The 17,125-nt window shown below is 43.6% G+C and overlaps 1 protein-coding gene across 1 annotated transcript; it reads right to left on the bottom strand.

Moving 5' to 3' along the window:
* Positions 1-14,478: 14,478 nt before the first annotated feature.
* LOC310802301 (polyadenylate-binding protein 1A-like) lies at positions 14,479-15,831 on the bottom strand (the record flags this gene model as incomplete). Its single annotated transcript, XM_083666591.1, has 2 exons — positions 14,479-14,835; positions 14,974-15,831. 2 exons carry the CDS (start codon positions 15,829-15,831, stop codon positions 14,479-14,481), a joined length of 1,215 nt encoding a protein of 404 aa, XP_083522717.1.
* Positions 15,832-17,125: the final 1,294 nt, after the last annotated feature.

Below are 17,125 nucleotides of genomic sequence, written 5' to 3' on the forward strand. Positions count from 1 at the left end.
TGCTAAATATGGTGAATGAGACAAGACTTTTAAACAGCAGGTGCATGGTCAATATGAATGGTAGGGTTGATTGGGGTGTGTGTGTGTGTGTGGGGGGGGGGGGGGGATGCTCTTAGTTAAGTACATTTTTGGCCGGGGCTTAAAAAAAAGGTGCTTGAAAAGAACTACCCAGCAAACAAGTGGATTAGAAAATTTGTGAGAGCACTGACAGCACTGACATTCTCAAATGTCATCAAAAGATCAAGTGAGATATCCTGTGGCATGCACACATCAAACATTCTGGCCTTGAATTACATGAATTACCTCCAGGCAGAGGTTTCCCAAAAACCCTGGATTGCTCAACTTTTCCTGAGGGAACAGATTATAAAACACCAGAGACTCAGTCAAATGAGATGTCAAACGAGATGTCAAACCTCTTGACTGTTGAAGTACATATTTTTCACGAGCCTCATCCACAATATTACAATCCCTCTATATACTTGATGCTTATACAAGACCAACATGCCAAAATAAATACAATACATACTGTGTGGGCTTCTAAAATTAAGATGTGAAGATGTGAAGTTTTGCATACAATGGTTTCCAAGGAACTAATGCTAATTCTAAGGCACTGCTTAAAGTAAAACACAAACAAAAAGAGATGAGAGGCAGTGAGATTTAAATATGGAACCTGGCAAAACATGATCGAGCTGCGATGTCTCCACAACTTAATTTCATTACATCAGTGAAACATGGGCTACAACCAATGGATAACAACCATGAATAATGTGTTATCCATAAAGTGTTGACTAGGTCTAAAATGTCAATGAACCATTTAGCCTACAGACATTTTCCCCCTCCAGGATGAACTTTTACTGAGCAGAGGTAATAACAAGCAGGTCTGTGATTGGCCACAGTGCCTCAGAGGGTCTGGTGTGGACATTAACAATACTACACGTGGTGATGCTATGCACATACAGTGCCCTGCGTAAGTAATGGGACAGTGAAGCATTTTTCTTTTGGCTCTACACTCCAAAGGTTTCGATTTTAAATCAAACAATGACTATAATGTTAAAGTTGATTTTCTCATTTGTGTACATATTGGTTTCACCTTTCAGAAATTACAACACTTTTTACGCATTGTCATTGAAAGTCAAGGAAGCCATTTTGTGGCTGAAAAATTAGAAAGAACTACCAGTAACATATCGAAAACCTTAGGCTTGCCAAAATCAACAGTTTCTAACAGTTTCTAACATCTAACATTAAAAAGAAAAGAAAAAAGCACTGGTGAGCTCAGCAAACGCAAACATGCTTGTAGGCCAAGGATGACTTCCACAGAACACTCTCTAGGAGGTACGTGTTAATGTGTCAGAGACTACCATCCGCAATATACAACATAAAATCCAGCCAAACTACAGACATTTCACTGCAAGATGCAAACCACTAGTTATCCTCAAAAAGGATGGTCAGGTTTCAGTTTGCTAAAAGGTACCTAAAAAGCCTGAAGAGGTCTGGAAAACAGTCTTGACAGATAAGACAAATATTATCATGGACTAGTGATTGCAAGAGGAAAGTTTAGAGAAAAAGGTGATATATATAGCATACCACCTCATCTGTGAAACATGGTGTAGGGGGTGCTATGGTTTGGGCACGTATAGCGGCCACAAAAACTGGCTAACTTGTCTTAATTGATGATGTTCCTGCTGACTGCAGCAGCAGAATGTATTCTGAACTGTACAGAAACACCTTGTCTATTTGAGTACAAGCAAATGCCTCCAAATTCATTGGCTCTTCATCATACAATAAGACTATGACCATACTATTTAGACATTATATGATTTTTTTCCAATTCGTTCGGAGCCCTGAAATTGGGGGAGTATGTTTAAAAAAGGTTATACTTTCTAAATGATGAACCTAATCTGAAAATAAAACCCATTGAATTAAAGCTGAGAATCTCTACTTTGACCCCATAGTAATTGTTTGATTTCAAATCCAAACTGTTGGAGTATAGAGCTAAAAGAAAGTCAAAATGCCTGTTTTTAATGAGTATTAGACCTTATGTTCAGAGACACACCTGGTTTGTATTCGTTATTGAGCGTATGGGTATTCCTGGATCATACAGGTATAATGGTATGCACTGCCTGAATAGTGTCCCTCCTTTTACCCTTTGTGGTTATACATTTGTGGTGGATTAGTGAATGGGACTTGAACACAGTAGTATTTAGTTTGGAGTATGTATCTATTATATGGTTAGGGTTCATTGGTCACAAGGTATATCTGTATAGCAGGGTTGGAGTGTGCAGGCGACGGTTCAGTTACAGGTAACTACGAACAGGTACAATATATGGAATGAAGGATAGAAAAATTGTTTAACATGGTTGCCTGCAGAGTATCTTTCAGTTGAGATGTATTTGGAAATGAGCTGGGGCTCTATACAATATATTAGACAAGGTACAGTATAAAAAATCAAGACATGATTATATCAATATTAGGGTTTTGGCATGTAGGTATTAGGGATAGGGCAATAGGGTAACAAGGTTAGGGTGTTAGTTAGTGGGTTTAGGTGTGTGAGTAAGTGGGCAGGGTTATATGGATATTTAGGTTAGGTAATAAGGGTAAATTAATACTTATTCAATGAATGGTAGGGACAATGCTTATTTACACCGATCACAACTGTGACCACCAACAAAAGCTACTTTTTCACATACTATTTCATTGAATTCTTAAAAAAATATGTTAAAGAGTTACTAACAGCATATGATTTGCATAGTTTCATGTCTGGATAAAAAATGGGAACAAATAGGGTAACATTTTGACTGGTACAAGTTACTAAGTTTTGTTATTAGTCTCTAATGGTTTTTGAGCCAGCTTTACATACACATTTGATTTGTTTGAGGCAAATATGTGTGTATTTTGTGTGTGTTTAAGACATTGAAATGTGTCCTAACGTGTCTATTTTCATGATATTGTTTGCAGTGACAATACTGTAACAAGGTTCGTGCATACACGGAGGCAGACGCAGTATTGTGGTGAAGGAATAGTCCGTTTATTCAAGATAATAGTGATAATCGTATCTCCGGTCACTTTCCCGTCTTGGCTTTCCAGCCGTCATGTACTCGGCAACTTTCCAGTTGGAGTCTGTCGAGACCTCGTTCTCTCGCTCCCAGCCGACCTACTGAAAGCAGAGGCACACACATCTTAACCATTTCGTTAAACGAGGCTTCATTCGCACCAGCTGCGCAACGAAGCCTCGTCCCCCGTGACCTTGGCCACGGTCCTGTACCACCCTCTACAGGCCGAACGCTGCATGTCCCCCCACAAATACTTTCACAGATTTTTTTTTACAAACGGAGTCCACTGCCAGGAGAATGCCATTAGATGAATAATAGATTGCACTGAAAGTATTTTCCTTCAATTTATAGTTTCATAGTTTTTAACATTCATTGAAAACAGTTCAAAAGTTATCTTGCCACTCTGAACAATAGGTACATCAACCCTGTTTTCAATTAAACAAATTGCAAACAGACAGATCTTTGTTTGTTTGATGGGAAAGTGTATGAAAAAAGCAACATACTGTAGTAGAATAGGCTGGTGAGTTTATATCAACATGCTCCTCCACTCAGTCTCTGATAGCAGGTGCTGTGTTGTTTCTCATTCCACTCTTTTCTTTCTAAGAGGAGAGGCAAGGACAGATCCACCCCCAATAAGAGGGTGGGGCCTAGGACAAGAGCCCCTTTTCCCCCCACAGGAACATTTCTTCTCACACTTGGACTTCTTGTCCGAGTCCTCGGCTGTTATCAGGATGAAATTAAACAACTTTTTTGTAAACAACTGTACTGAGATTATAACATAATTTAACCAGTATAGTGAGACGTTGCACAAGGATTTCCAATGCAGTCCGTACCTGCAAAGCCTCTTTTGGCTTCATGGTTTCACAAACCAAGTTCCAGTTGAGAATGTTCCTGAGATCCTGGACTGGATGAGTGACATCCAAATTGCACAACGTAAGTTCCTAAAAAGAGAGATTGACAGTTAGCCAAGAATTAAGAGTGCTTCACTACTGCATTAAAAAGGTGTGGTCACCACGCACCAAGCAAAGCCCTTAGTCAGTCTCTTTATAGAGGGGTTATGACCAACCAAGATGCACATGGTGAACACAGTTCGAGGCAAATGCTGTGATTTTTTGTTTGACAGGGTAGTGAAAATCCAGAAAACAAATACTGTGACATTGGTTCTTTATTACTTTTTGTATTGGCTTTCACTGTCTCTTACTCCATTTTTCTTCAGAGGGCATGGTTTGTCTTGCTGCCCCTGTTCCATATTACACAGGGTCTCCTGAACAGGGAATGTCAGAGTTCTCTCTGACATAGAAGAGAGGTCCGGATCCTCGGTGTCCAGCTGGGAACAGAGACAAAAACATTACTGTACTTTCATTCACTCATTTCAGTAAAGTCCTGTGTGTAGTAGTGTCAGTGGTTTGTAGCCTGGTGGAATAGGCCTGATTGGTATATTCACTCTGTTTCACTTCCCCTATTCAGTCTGACCTTGCCCCTTGAGTCTGCTGGTGTTACACAAAACAAATTTGTAGTGATTGGATTGTCTTTCAAACAATCAGAAAACCGGACCTCTCCCACACATTTTTAGATTAAGCTGATTGGTCTGGCTGTATTCTATTTTTGAAAGGCCTTGTTAATTTCCAAGGCCAGATGAAAATCAATATGAACAATCGCACAAACGGCTGGATCTACCAAGTGAAGTGATCTGTACTGCTCCTCCGAATATCACTTTACAGTACTCACATCCCATTGTTACAACAAATTTTTGGAAATGCAAAACATGCTGAATGTTGGAACATGCCCGGACCAAAATGATACCTGGATGAAACAAATATATAACAATTTGTAGTTATTTTCAGTCTTACGTGTGATTATAGGACAGTTTTCAGTTTCCTGTCATACTTACAGCTCCAACCTCGATTGATTCCAAAAGTGGACGGAAAGTCCGGCCCCCTTCTCTTGGACTCATGAACAAATCTGTGATTAAGTCTGCATAGTTCTGCTGCTGCCGCATCTTACCCTTGACCAGCAAGATAGCCACCGCGAGCAGGAGAAATGATTTCATCTGCGCCTTCATCTTCCAAGTCTGTGTGTCCAACACTGAGAGTCTCAAGTTTTTTTTATAGTCCTTTGTCAAGTGCCAGTGTTGAGCAATCACAGGCTTCTGTGGAACCTCTCCTGCAATGTATTTTCATCCTTTGTACGTTTGCTTTCTGTGCTAGAGTCAGCATTTCTTTCCTGCTCTCGTCAGAGGTGCATGTTTAAGCAAGAGCTGCTCTCCTTCGAAAAAAAAACACTGATGAACTTAGCAACCACAAACAGGCTGGTAAGCCATGGATGACTTCCACAGCGGATGACTGAAGAATACTCACCATAATTAAGAAAAAACCCAAAACAACTGTCACACAGATCAGGAACACTCTCCAGGAGGTAGTTGTGAATGTGTCAGAGACTACCATCCCCAAAATACATCACCAGCCAAACTACAGACACTTCACTGCAAGGTGCAAAGGACTAAATCCTCAAAGAGGATGATACAGTTTGCTAAAAAGTACCTAAAAAGCCTGCAGAGGTCTGGAAAATGGACAGATAAGACGAATATTATCATGTACCAAAGTGATTGCAAGAGGAATGTTTGGAGAAAAAAGGATCTGCCCAAGATTACAGCATACCACCTCATCTGTGAAACATGGTGGAGGGGGTGCTACCAAAAAGTGGAAAGTTTCTGACTGGCTAAGTCAATCTTCAGATTTAAATCCAATTAAACATGCATTTCATTCGCTAAAGAGGGAACTTAAGGCAAAAGGACCAAAAAACAAACAACTACTGAAGATGGCTGCAGTACAGGCCTGGCAGAGGATCACCAGAGAAAATATACCAAGTGTCTGGTGGGGTCAGTGGGTTGCAGACTTCAGGCAGTTATTGCATGCAAAGATTTGTCGACCAAATACTAAACATACTTCATTTGGATATCATCCATTTTTTCCCATTTCGTTCAGAGCCCTGAAACAGGGGGAGTATGTTTCAAAAAGGTTGTACTTGATACTAAATGATGAAGCCAATCTGAAAAAAAACATTGAATTAAAACTGAGAATCTCTACTTTGACCCCATAGTAATTGTTTGATTTCAAATCCAAACTGTTGGAGCATAGAGCTAAAAGAAAGTCAAAATGCTTCCTCTTTCCAAGACATAAGGAGGGCATCCGGTTTGTATTAGTTATTGAGCGTATGAGTATTCCTGGATCATACAGATATAATGGTATGCACTGCCAGAATAGTGCCCCAGTAATATTTCATGTTAGTTTTGAGCCAACTTTACAATACACAGTGTATTTGTTTGAGGAAAATACATTTTATTTTGTGTGTTTTAATCATTGAAGTGTGTCCTAAGATGTCTTTTTTCTTGATATTGTTCACAGTGGCACTTATTTCACAGATTGTTTTACAAACGGAGTACACTGCCATGAGAATGCCATTAATTGAAGACAGTTCAAAAGTTATCTTGCCACTCTAAACAATAGGTACATCAACCCAGTTTTCAATAAAACAAATTGCAAACACACAGATCTTTGTTTGGTGAAAAAGTGTATGACAAAAAAAGCAAACAGCAACATAGTAGAATAGGTTGGAGAGATTATATCGACATGCTCCTCCACTGATTCTCTGACAGAAGGTGCTCTGTTCTTTCTAATGCCACTGTTTCCAGAATAATTATAATAATAGCTTTATTTGTATAGCACCTTTCATACAGACTATGCAGCTCAAAGTGCTTTGAAAGTTCAGCATGACCATATCACAATCATAATAATGAATAGTTCAGCAAAACCACATCACAGTAATGAAGAGACCAACATTAATAAAAAGAAAAAAACAATAAAATAATTTTAGAAAAAATAAGAAGAGTAGGAAAAAAGTATTAATATTTATGTATGCCAGGTTAAAAAGATATGTTTTCAGCTGTCGTTTAAAAATGTCTACTGAGTCCACCTTTCTAATACCTTTTTCATATACAATGAAAAAAATGATCAAGAGAGCCACGCCCAGGAGAAGAGGCACAGAGAGAGCCAAGACTCCCAGTAAGAGTGGCAAACCCAGTAGAAGAGCCCTTGCTTTCCCCACTGGAACATTTCTTCCCCTTTCTGGAGCCTCTGCCATTGCTTCTTCTTGTCTGTACGGGCTGTATTCTTGACTGTATTCACTAAGAAATTAACATATTTTTGTTGGAAAAACAACTGTACTGAGATTATAACATAATGTAACCAATGTAGTGAGATGTTGCACAAGGATTTCCAATGCACTCAGTACCTGCAAAGCCTCTTTTGGCTTCATAGTTTCACAAACCAAGTTTCAGCTGAGAAGGTCCCTTTGACCCTGGATTGGATGAGTGACATCCAAATTTCACAACTTAAGTTCCTATAGAGAGAGATTGACAGTTAGCCAAGAATTAAGAGTGCTTCACTACTGCACTAATAAGTTGTGGTCGTCACTCATCAAGCAAAGCCCTTGGTCAATCTCTTTATAGAATCAGAATCAGATTCAGAATTCTTTTATTTGACCAAGTATATTTGCACATACAGGAAATTAACTTGGTGAGGTTGATGCATGGGAACAATAGCAAAAACAATAGCAAATATTGACAAAAGATTTACAAAATAGCAAAATATTAACAAAATAGCAATAACAAATTTTCTAAATATAACAATAAAACATTACATTTTGTAGGCTGTGCGAAGTTAAATGGCAATGAGGCTAAATGAGGAGGGGCGGTTGGGGCTGGGCTTCTCCTGAAGTCTACTACCATCTCTACAGTTTTTGGGGCGTTCAGCTCCAAGTTGTTCTGGCTTCACCAGAAAGCCAGGCTGTCATCTTCCTCTCTGTAGGCGGACTCATCCTCATTGGAGATTAATCGAATACATTTGGGATTGAGTGAGTGGTGAAGCCTGTTCTCCAGTCTGAGTAAGTTAGTTTAATCTTGTTTCTAGTCAGAGTGCTCTTAGTACTAGTTTGTTTTGTCTGTGGCTATCCTGCCTTAAGCCTGTTCTTGAGTCTGAGTAAGTTAGTTTAATCTTGTTTCTAGTCAAAGTGCTGTTAGGAGTTGTTTGTTTTGCTGTGGCTATCCTGCCTTACGCTCTGATAGTAGTTTCTGTTGGAAGCTATCTGTTTGAAGTCAATTGCTGTGACATGCTGTCAATCTCCAGTGGGAGGGCCTAAACACTATTCTGCCAGGTAGTTAACTCCTGCTCACCCTGGACCAGGACTAATACATTTGGGATTGAGTGAGTGATAAAACCTGTCTGGTCGTTAACTGATCGTAAATAAAGGGGAGGGGTTGCTACCCTGCTAGTCATCAGCAATCACAGAATCTACATTTATATTGTGATAGCAGAGCGCCAGCCTCTGCGACAGCCTCCTGACACAAAGACAAAGGAGTCTATCTGTGGAGTCCACTGAGGAAGGCCTGAGAGGAAGGCCATACAACTAAGTATTTTTTATTCTATTTTGATAATTTTTTCATTACCTTGAGTCTATTGAGCCTACCTATATCCTACATTTCCCACTAACCCTCTCCCTCTATACCGGCAAAAAATCACAATGTGCTTTCTCCCCATTCCTGTTATTTCATCCATCAGGAGGACACATCGAAGCTACACCTCCACCTGCAACCCTTCCAATCTAATCTACCCACCATGCTCAACTGACCACGACCTCACTGTCATGGGAGGACTTTGAAACTGCCAATCAGCGGTCCAGAAAGCAGAAGCTATCTCAGCCTATGCCTGCTTCATGTCTCTCCACTTCCTTGCTCTCACAGAGACATGGATTACACCGGATAACACAGCTACGCTGGCAGCCCTCTCTGATGCCTACTCCTTTTCTCATTCCCCTAGATTCTCTGGTTCAGGAGGAGGAACAGGAATCCTCATCTCACCTAATGTGGTCACTGTAACGAGTCCCTTGTACAGAGAGGCGGACGCAGTGTGGTGATGAGGGAATGGTCCCGTTTATTTAAGATAATAATTGTAATTCCCACGTTGACTTTCCAGTCCTGGCTTTCCAGCCTTCCCTCCTGAAAGCAGAGGCACACACATCTTAAACCTTTTCGTCAACGAGGCTTCATTCGCAACAGGTGCGCAACGAAGCCTCGCTTCCGTAACCCTGGCCACGGGTCTGTAGCTCCCTTTACAGGCCGAACGCTGCATGTCCCCCCACAGTCACATAATGTCCTTCCCCTGTCACATATCCACCTTTGAATTCCATGCTGTTTCTATCACCTCCCCAAACTCAAACTTCACATTGTTGTTATCTATCGTCCACCAGGTCAGCTTGGCCACTTCTTAGATGAGATGGATGTCCTTCTCAGCTTCTTCCCTGAGGACTGCACACCGCTCACAATACTGGGTGACTTCAACATCCAATCGGAGAAGCTTCACTCGTCTGGAGCACTTGACCTTCTCTCCTCCTTCGGCCTTACCCTGTCCCACTCTCCTCCCACTCATAAGGCGGGCAATCAGCTCGACCTTGTCTTCACAAGATCCTCCCATACGTCAAACCTCACTGTTAACCCTCTTCCGGTTTCTGATCATCATTTCATATCCTTCTCCCTGCCTCTCAAATGCTCAACCCCCCCAAGCAGTCTCTACCCACACTGTATCCTCTCGTTGCAACCTGCGCACCCTCTCACTCACCGCTCTCTCTTCCTCTGTCTTATCCGCCCTACCCTCTGTTGAATCCTTCTGTCTTCTATCCACTGATGCAGCTTCCTCCACCCTCCTGTCCTCTCTTTCGTCATCCTTCGACTCTCTCTGCCCACAGATCTCAAGGTCAACACTATCCACTCCACCCACTCCCTGGCTGTCTGAAACCCTGCAAGTTTGTAGAAATGGGCTCCGGGCAGCTGAGAGGAAATGGAGAAAATCTGGCCTTCCTGATGATCTAGACCCCTATCTCTCTCTCCTCCCCAACTACACCTCATCTGCATCAGCTGCTAAAGCTTTATACTACCGTTCCAAAATGTAATCCTCTGTCTCTGACCCAAGGAAATTGTTCTTCACATTTTCCTCACTCCTCAATCCTCCTCCTCCCCCTCCTCTCTGTCTGCCGATGACTTTGTCACCTACTTTGAAAAGAAGGTTGATGACATTAGCAGCTCCTTCCCTCTACCTCTCACCAACAATGCTACCTTTCCTCCCAAACCCACTGTGCAACACCCAGTTGGTTTATCAGATTTCTCCCCCCTCTCCCCTGATGATGTTGTACAACTGGTCACATCCAAGCGGGCAACCACCTGCCCCCTCGATCCTATCCCCTCCCCTTTTCTCCAATCCATCTCCAAAGACCTCCTTCCGTTCCTTACCACCTTAATCAATTCCTCTCTATCCACAGGATCTGTCCCAGCTGCCTTCAAGACAGCCAGAGTCAAGCCTCTTCTCAAGAAACCAACTCTTGACCCGTCTGCTATCCATAACTTCAGACCGGTATCTCTTCTCCTTCTTATCTAAAACCCTTGAACGTGCTGTCTCTAAGCAACTGTCTAACTACCTCCTTCAGAACAACTTCCTTGACCCTCATCAATCCGGCTTTAAAGCTGGGCACTCTACTGAAACTGCTCTCCTCGCTGTCATGGAGGCACTCCACTCTGCTCGAGCTTCCTCCCTCTCCTCTGTTCTCATTCTTCTGGACCAGTCCGCTGCATTCAACACAGTAAACCACCCTATCCTTCTCTCCACCCAGAGATGCCCTCAGAATTGGGCATCTCTGGCTCTGCACTGTCCTGTCCATCCTACCTGGCCGGTTGGTCCTACCAGGTGACATGGAGAGGATCGCTGGCCTTTCCACGAGCCCTCACCACTGGGGTTCCCCAGGGCTCTGTCCTGGGGCATTTACTGTTCTCTCTCTATACCAAATCTCTCGGCTCTGTAATTTCCATAGATGGTTTCTCCTACTACACCTACGCAGGTGTAGTCTCTCTTTCCCCCCTTCTGACTCACAGGTGGCAACACGTGTCTCGGCATGTCTTGCAGACATTTCTGCTTGGATGTCAGCCCACCACCTCAAGCTCAACCTTGACAAGACTGAGCTGCTCTTCCTCCCAGGGAAAGCCTGCCCTCTCCAAGACTTCTCCATCACAGTAGAGAACTCTTCTGTGACCTCCTCCCATACAGCCAAGAACCATGGGGTGATCCTTGACAACCACTTATACTGTGTGGCGAAAATCACAGCGACAGCACGCTCCTGTAGATTCTTCCAAAACTTTAACGTGTTCTAAGGAGTCTGTCTTTTCAAAACGGGTTTCCACCCCATTGTAGCTACTTTCTGAGATCACTCGGCAGGCCTCAACTGTGGCATCTGGGACTACTCTGTCTCCTTCGTCAACAAGTTTAGTGAGCCCTCACTGAGTCAGATGTCAATGCTAAAGAAATTCAGGGGTTCATCCACAACATGGTAACTACCCAAGCCATGTTGTGTTAGAAAGGGACATGTTAAAATTCCCTTTGGAATGCTGTTCTGTACACCCTAGGCCAGTTTCCCCAACAAAGATTAAGTCATTTTCAATCGGAAAAAGTATCCATTGAGGATTCACTTTAGGTTACCATGGATTATGGTTACTGCTGTTTGTCATGGGTTATGGGTAATGGAGGTACTTTGTCGAGAAGACATGTCATTTAAGGGTTACTGATAATACTACATGGTTTTCTCTAGATCAGAAGACACATGTCATAAAAGGAGACAAATAATTTAATTCACTGGTTGGGGGGATATAGGTGTGTGATACCGTACCTGACCACCAAGAGTAACCAGTTGTACAGCAGGGCCGTGGCGATGATCACCAACCAGTGGTAGTACAGGTTATCAGCAGGAGCCAGGACTTTAATATCTGTCCTCTTCCTGTCAATGTAGAAAATATACCCACACATGCTAATTCCCGCATGTCCGCCCGCCCGCACGCACACACACGCACGCACGCACGCACGCACGCACGCACACACACACGCACGCACGCAATAGCATTAGAGTTATCCTTGACTTGATATTGACTTTCACTTCCTGAAAGTCTTGGTCATTAAAACTGGACTTTTGTCCCAAGTCAATCAGTCACCAAGAAACAAAGGAGCTTTGGCGCAATATCCTCACTAATGCATTAACAGTTATGAACATTTATCTAAATACTTTTCACATTATTCTGTGAAGACAAAATCATGACATTGGAATTGATGGAATGTGGCTAGCTGGGCCATAAAAGTAAAAGTACAACTGTTTAATGATCTAGTTGTTCATTCACATCCACTGGGATGTGCATTTCTGGTCTAGGAGGCCTTGTTGTTGGTCTATCTGGTCCAACCAGGGCTTTTACTTTTATCATTGAGGTACAGCTTAACCTTTTCTAGACATCGCTGAGTCAATCATTTACATTTTGTAATGAAATCATTTTTTAATTTTTCAATATTTTTTCAATCCAAGCATACTTTTATTGGTGAAGTAGGTTTCAAAGTCCGGATATGATTTTTTGTGTTAGCCGCTTGGACCTCAAGCTGGGATGTGGCCAGATTTCTGTGCAGCCTCCTCAGCCCAGTGGGCCTTCAGCACAGCGACAGCTTCATCCACCTTGGAGTGCAGGGACTCTGGAGACTCCAGCATGTGGAGAAGATCACAGTTGTCCATCTCCAGCAGCATGCCAGTGATCTTGGGAGCGATGCTGGGGTGCATGTTGTGGATAGATGGGAAGAGACGCTCACCTGGAGTCAAACACACACACACACGCGGTGTCTTGGACAGGATCCACCTCCTGGGGAACACACATGCAGAGAAGCCATAACCTCAGTACTAACCTCAGACCAACTGGTGCATCCTAATGATGTATCTGTCTTAGTAAATCAAACTTTATATATCACATAAACAGTGGAGGCTGGTAGAGGCTAGAGGTGGAAATTGGAGGACGGGCTCATTGTAATCATTCCATTCCATGCCAACATGTGTCTTTCATACCATTCCTCATGTTACCCGTGAACGTCTGAAGAACCAGATTGACGGCACAATTGGTGGGGTTTAGCCCGAAGGCGTATTTAATTATAACAGGAGAAAAGGGGTAGGAGAGAGAAGGATAATCCAATAGAGAGTAGTCCAGGGTCGGTCCAGCGTTCGGCAGGCAGGCGGGTAGTCAGACGAGCAGGGGTTCGGCAGGCAGGGGGGTAGTCAGACCAGCAGGGGTCGGGCAGGCAGGCGGGTAGTCAGACAGGCAGGAGTCAGGTAGGCAGGCGGGTAGTCAACACAGGAATGGTAGTCGAGTAGTCCAGGGTTGGTCCAGGGTTCGGCAGGCAGGCGGGTAGTCAGACGAGCAGGGGTTCGGCAGGCAGGGGGGTAGTCAGACGAGCAGGGGTCAGGCAGGCAGGCGGGTAGTCAGACAGGCAGGAGTCAGGTAGGCAGGCGGGTAGTCAACACAGGAATGGTAGTCGAGTAGTCCAGGGTTGGTCCAGGGTTCGGCAGGCAGGGGGGTATTCAGACGAGCAGGAGTATGGTAGGCAGGTGGGTAGTCAACACAGGTATGGTAGTCGAGTAGTCGAGGGTCAGTCCAGGGTTCGGCAGGCAGGCGGGTAGTCAGAAAGGCTGGGGTCAGGTAGGCAGGCAGGTAGTCAACACAGGAATGGTAGTCGAGTAGTCCAGGGTCGCTCCAGGGTCAGGTAGGCATGCGGGTAGTCAACACAGGAATGGGCTAGGTCCGTGGAAGGTAGACGAGGGGGAATCCGAGGAAGACGAGGATCAGAACAACTTGAAAATATTTTGAAATATTTATTCATGGTGAAGTAGGTTTCAATGTCCGGATCTGATCACAGTTGTCCATCTCCAGCAGCATGCCGGTGATCTTGGGAGCGATGCTGGGGTGCATGTTGTGGATAGATGGGAAGAGACGCTCACCTGGAGGCAGGGAGAATAAATATCAGTAACAGTAACAGTAACAGCTAATGGGGATCCATAGAAACAAACAAGCAGACTCACCTATCGTCTGTTTCTGGTCCTCATGGGGAATGGCAGCCAGTATGGAGGCAGTCAGAGGCTCCAGGTCCTGGACATGGACAGCAGGCTGCTGCATGAGGACCTGTGGCTGGGGAGCCATGTGCTGCTGGGAGTAGTGTACACCAGCTGTGTACTTGTTCTGGGGCATGACGCGGATCCTGGCTGTAGCTGCATCTGCACTGGCAGGGCGCTGTCTCAAGGCCTGGGTAGCTGAGAGGGAAGATCATCATAATCAAAGGGATATTCATGGCAAATATTGGCATAGTGGTATTGTGTCTATGAGCAGCGTTGCTTCACTAAATATACTGACCTATGTGCTGAGAGGTCATCATACAGGGCACCTGGGAGGGTGTGGCCTTCATAGCATTGAAGATCTGAGGCATGGGAGCCGATAGACACATGGTGTTGGGCATGTTTTGGAAGTGTTGAGGTTTCATACTCTGGGTAGCCAATCAAGGAGTGGTCTCAGCTGAGCCAGCTGGTTGATGAAGTAAGGGGCAGCACAGTTCTGGACCTGTGGAATGGCTGCCATGAAGAATCCAGGTGGGGGAGCAACCTGGTAGAGGTTGATGCCTGGTTTGGGAACGGCGGCCACGATACGGCCGTTCATCTCAGTCACAGCCTTGGTGGCTGCCTCAGGGAAGGAGAAGCACACAAAGCCAAATCCCTTGCTGCATCCACCCTCCATCATCACTTTTGCACTGGTGATTGTTCCAAAGTGGTAGAACTCTTTGTGCAGCTGCTCATCATCCAGGCAATCATGCAAGTTCTTCACATACAGATTGACACCCTGGTAGAGAGAAACCCTGTTTAGTGAGATATTTTTCATGTCTCAAATACATCAACAATGTTTACCAAGACTATCAACTTCTTTTTCTTATATTATATTTCTAATCTTTTTTTAAATCTTTTTTTCATATCCACACACCTGGTATGTGGTCCTGCGGCTCTGCTTCATCTGCTCAAACTGGCGCTTCAGCACAGTCTGGCGCTCTCCTCTCTTCTGGGCGTGGCCCACAAAGACCCGCCTCCCATTTATCTCCCGGCCATTCATCTCATCAATGGCCCTCTTGGCATCCTCATGCCTTTGGCAGTTGACAAATCCAAAGGCATCAGTCATGACACGGACGCTCAGGGCTGGTCCAAATCTCTCAAACCTCTCCTTAAGGCGTTGGTCATCCATATCCTCTCCAAAGTTTTTGATGTACACGTTAGTGAACTCTCGGACCCTGCAACCAAGTTCAGCCTCTCGTTCTTTGCGAGATTTGAAGTGTCCAATAAACACTTTTCTGTCATTCAATAACGTTCCATTGAGTCTCTTAATAGCTCTCTCAGCAGCCTCCTGTCTATTATACTGCACAAAGTCATCGCCTTTAGAGCCATTCTCATCAGATACTACCTTGCAGGAAAGGATGTCCCCAAACTCAGAGAACCTGTCGTAGAGGTCCTTGCTGTCAAAAGTCTCCACTAAATTCTTAATGAAGATGTTGCCTACCCCACTATTCCTCAGAGAAGGGTCACGCTGAGACCACATGATGCGCATAGGTCTTCCATTGACATCATCAAAGTTCATGGTGTCCAGGGCACGCTCTGCGTCAGCTTGCTGTTGAAAGTTGACATAGGCATACCCAAGAGATTGGTGTGTTATCATGTCCCTGCACACTCTTATAGAGATGATTGGACCACAAGGGCTGAATTTCTCATGCAGCATTCCCTCAGTGGTGTCCCTGTGGAGATCTCCTACATACAAGGAGGCCATTGATTGAATGGGCGCACTAGGATTCATGTCTGATGGCCCTTTCAGACAGCAAAAGTTTAAAAAAAAAAACTGTGAAAAGAACAAATAACATCTACCTATCTTGCTCTACACAGAGGAATTGCAGGTAAATGAATGTCAGGAGTACTGTAGCTGGATTTTAGAACCCCAGCTGCGTGTTTTACATTATGTCATCACATTGTGATATCCTTGACGACTGTATGTGTTGTGTGTAATGTTTTTGAAAAATTCTAACTCCAGTCATTGTTACCTCACAGACCACAGCCAGGGTCCATTTTGTAGCTACGGCCCTGGGTCCAACCATGGTGGCAGGGCCTTCTTTGAAAGTATCATTTCATAGGAAGCTTTGATAGAAGTTGAAACATTTAAAACATAACAACACTATTAATTGAACTAACAGACATTTGTTTGTTGATTCTCTAAACAACTGTTCAACATAGACACATACAGCACATTGTAAAATGTTTAAATAACTTTTTCCTACACTTTGCAAACACTGTATAGACATAGAACTTCAGATGTAGGATTGACAAACATTCAGATATTTCTTCTAGCTGTTTCCCTTTTTCTTTTACTCTTTTATGGTTTGTAATAATAATAATACATTTATTTATAGAGCACATTTTCGTACAGAGACTGCAACTCAAAGTGCTGTACATAAAAAGTCAGAGAAACAATAGTACAATAGAAGAAAAGTGAAATAGGAAAACAATAAATAAACAGCAGTAGCCTACATGTTAACATGATACAAGCAATGGTAATAGATAATTAAAGATAATTAAACTATTCAAGTCAAACCCAAGCAATACGGACCAATAGTGCAATAGAAAGCCGTAGATAATAAAATTCAGTTCCGTTCTATTCGATTCACATTGATTGGTATAGCCCTTAATCAGTGTTACAGTCTAAAACGGTTTCATAACGCCTGAATATGAAAGACAATAAGTGATGGTACACAACACCCCCCAACCTTAGACCCTCGCAGAGGACGAGGAAAAACTCCCAAATAAAACCTTACAGGAAAAATAAATAAATGGAAGAAACCTTGGGAGGGGCTACTCAGAGTGGGATCCCCCTACCAGGACGGTCAGGCGTGCAATAGATGTCGAGTTTGGGCAGGCAAAAAGTACAAAATACAAATTGTCATGATGAGTGTGGGACATCCCGATCTGACGTGACATCACAGCAGACAGCAACTCAGTCAGTGCCGCCCTGTGGGAGGGGGGGGTCTGGGTTAGGGAACTTGTGTAGGGAAGGTGTAGAATGGTGCAGGGTAGAAAGGAAGTGTTGATCAACTCAGGGT

This window comes from Argentina silus (genome assembly GCF_951799395.1).
Source record: "Argentina silus genome assembly, chromosome: 3".
NCBI classification, from domain to species: domain Eukaryota; kingdom Metazoa; phylum Chordata; class Actinopteri; order Argentiniformes; family Argentinidae; genus Argentina; species Argentina silus.